The sequence below is a fragment of the Pygoscelis adeliae genome, unplaced genomic scaffold (assembly GCF_000699105.1).
Source record: "Pygoscelis adeliae isolate BGI_AS28 unplaced genomic scaffold, ASM69910v1 Scaffold38, whole genome shotgun sequence".
Taxonomy (NCBI): Eukaryota; Metazoa; Chordata; class Aves; order Sphenisciformes; family Spheniscidae; genus Pygoscelis; species Pygoscelis adeliae.
In genome coordinates this window covers 9,061,409-9,063,411 of record NW_008825614.1, presented here as the reverse complement: position 1 = coordinate 9,063,411, position 2,003 = coordinate 9,061,409, and the positions used below count along the sequence as shown (strand labels likewise).

At 50.2% G+C, this 2,003-nt stretch overlaps 1 protein-coding gene across 1 annotated transcript in view; it reads right to left on the bottom strand.

Annotated features, from left to right (window-relative positions):
* CECR5 (cat eye syndrome chromosome region, candidate 5) overlaps positions 1–436 on the bottom strand; it is a 9,468-nt gene extending 9,032 nt beyond the window's left edge. Inside the window, 1 exon segment of the mRNA XM_009333022.1 lies at positions 383–436. Within this exon segment, the coding sequence (XP_009331297.1) occupies positions 383–436 (54 nt within the window).
* Between the last annotated feature and the right edge of the window lie 1,567 nt (positions 437–2,003).

The window sequence follows — 2,003 nt, the reverse complement described above, 5'->3', positions numbered from 1 at the left end:
GGGCGCGCCGGCGGTCCTCGGGAAGGGTGCTGCCGGCTGCAGGCAGCAGGCGTGCAATGTCCCGTCTGCTTCGGAGCAAAGGGCTACAGGTTTGGGGAGAGCTGGGAGAGAAACTGGGGACGGCGAGTGGTTGCAAAAGCAGGTGTCGGAAACAGCACCGAGGCTGGAGGGGCTTGACGCGGTAGAGGAAAAGGGAGTGCGGCGGGGAAAGGGGTACGAGCAGCCCTGCGATGGGAGAGGCGTGCAGAATCACGAACGAGGAGAGATTAGGGCAGGAGGGGAGAGGGAGGCTTAGACCCTTCCAAATCAATTACACCAGGCCTGACGCAGGTTTATCTAACCCGTTCCCAAAATCACGGAAGAGGGCCTACAAACCCGTTACCACTCCAGTGATGGGAGGCTCTCGATTTCGTGAGTGAAGCTGCTCCAGTGCCATACGGTCCAGTCCTTACGGCTACAAAGGCCTCTCCCAGGATATAGCCTGGTTTCAATCAAAGGTGCTTACAACTTACCCTGCTCACCGTGCACGTGCAAAGTATCTTCACTGCAACTTTTTACCTCTGCGAACTGCTGCCCTGCCTTTGCTCAGTCTTTTCTACACAAACCCAAGTCTCCTGGTCTTTTTCCTACAGATCATAAAGTTTTCTAAAACTCTGGTCCCTTTTCTTGCTCTCCGGCAGACTGTGTCCCAGTGGCTCCCTCTTTCCTGCGGCGTGGGACAGAAACCTTGACGCTGAATTCAGCTGAGGCCCTTCCAGACCTGAGGAAAGCAAAAGGTTCACTTCACATCCATGGAGATGAAACAATGTTTGTTTGCTTTCTGGCTAGGCTTAAGATCTCCTGACTCCTGTGATACGGCAGGTTTAACACGTATGACTTTAGGCATCAATTACACAAACAGTGTAATTGTTTGTTTTTATGCTTCCATTGCCATGAACACCAGCGTTAATTCGTTTTTGACCCACTTTAACACCCAGAGCCCTTCCTGCAGAGCTATTAAAGCACTGGCAACGCAGGGTTATACATTTGTACAGATGGTTATTCCTCCTTAAGTGCCTTTGCCTTAACTGAATTACCTACTGTTTATTTTACGTAATTTCCTCAACTTGCCAGGATCACTTTGATTTCTCAGACGTGTTTGCAGCTCCTCCTGCTCTGGCAAAATTTACGCTGGTCTTGGAGACGTTGCTGAAAGTATTTAGCTCCAGCAGGCCCTGCAGAACCGGGCTTCAAACCTTCTTCCACTAGCACAGGGGAGCCAGTTACAGGTACTTTGAAGTATGCCTTCTCAGCTACTTCTACACCCACTTACAAACTAGGGACGGCCACCCCGAAGACCTCGTTTCCCTTGGCTGCCACTGAAAGATACAGTCAGAGAGAGAGGCAGAGACTTTCTAAAGTTGACGACAAACACAAGAACCTTGTCTTGAGCATTTCTCAGCTATCTGCTGAGGCGGTTGCTCCTGGCAGAGAAAAGATTTGATCGATCTACTGTAATTTATGCTTAAGTATCGGCTAGCGTGGATTTATGGCCTTTTAACCATACAACCACTCGCAGGTTAGATGGGTTGTTTTGGTTACCGGCCTCTAGTCGCTGAAATCAGGCTGACCGAACGGGATTGCTGAGGTCCGTCAGTCCCTTCTTTTTAACTGTAAGGATACTTTGGCTTTTTTCCTGTTCCTGAGACTTGAGAAATAGCAGTGAGAGACACCTAGCCAGTTCCCTACTGCAGAATTTAATTTTTATTATTATTAATAATTAATTTTAATTTTAAAATATTTTAGCGTATCTAAATACCCTTGAGTTTGGGGTTTTGGGGGTGCGTTTTTTGTTTGGTACACACACACCCCCCGCCCCCCGTTACAGCCAAAGCTCTTACGCTTTGGTGGCCGGCGCTGAGGAAGAGCACGGCGGGGGGCGAACCCCCCGCTCCCCCTCTCCCCGCCTCCCGGCGCGGCGCTCCCGACGGCGGATTTTTCACCTCATTTTGTTCGCGCCGAGT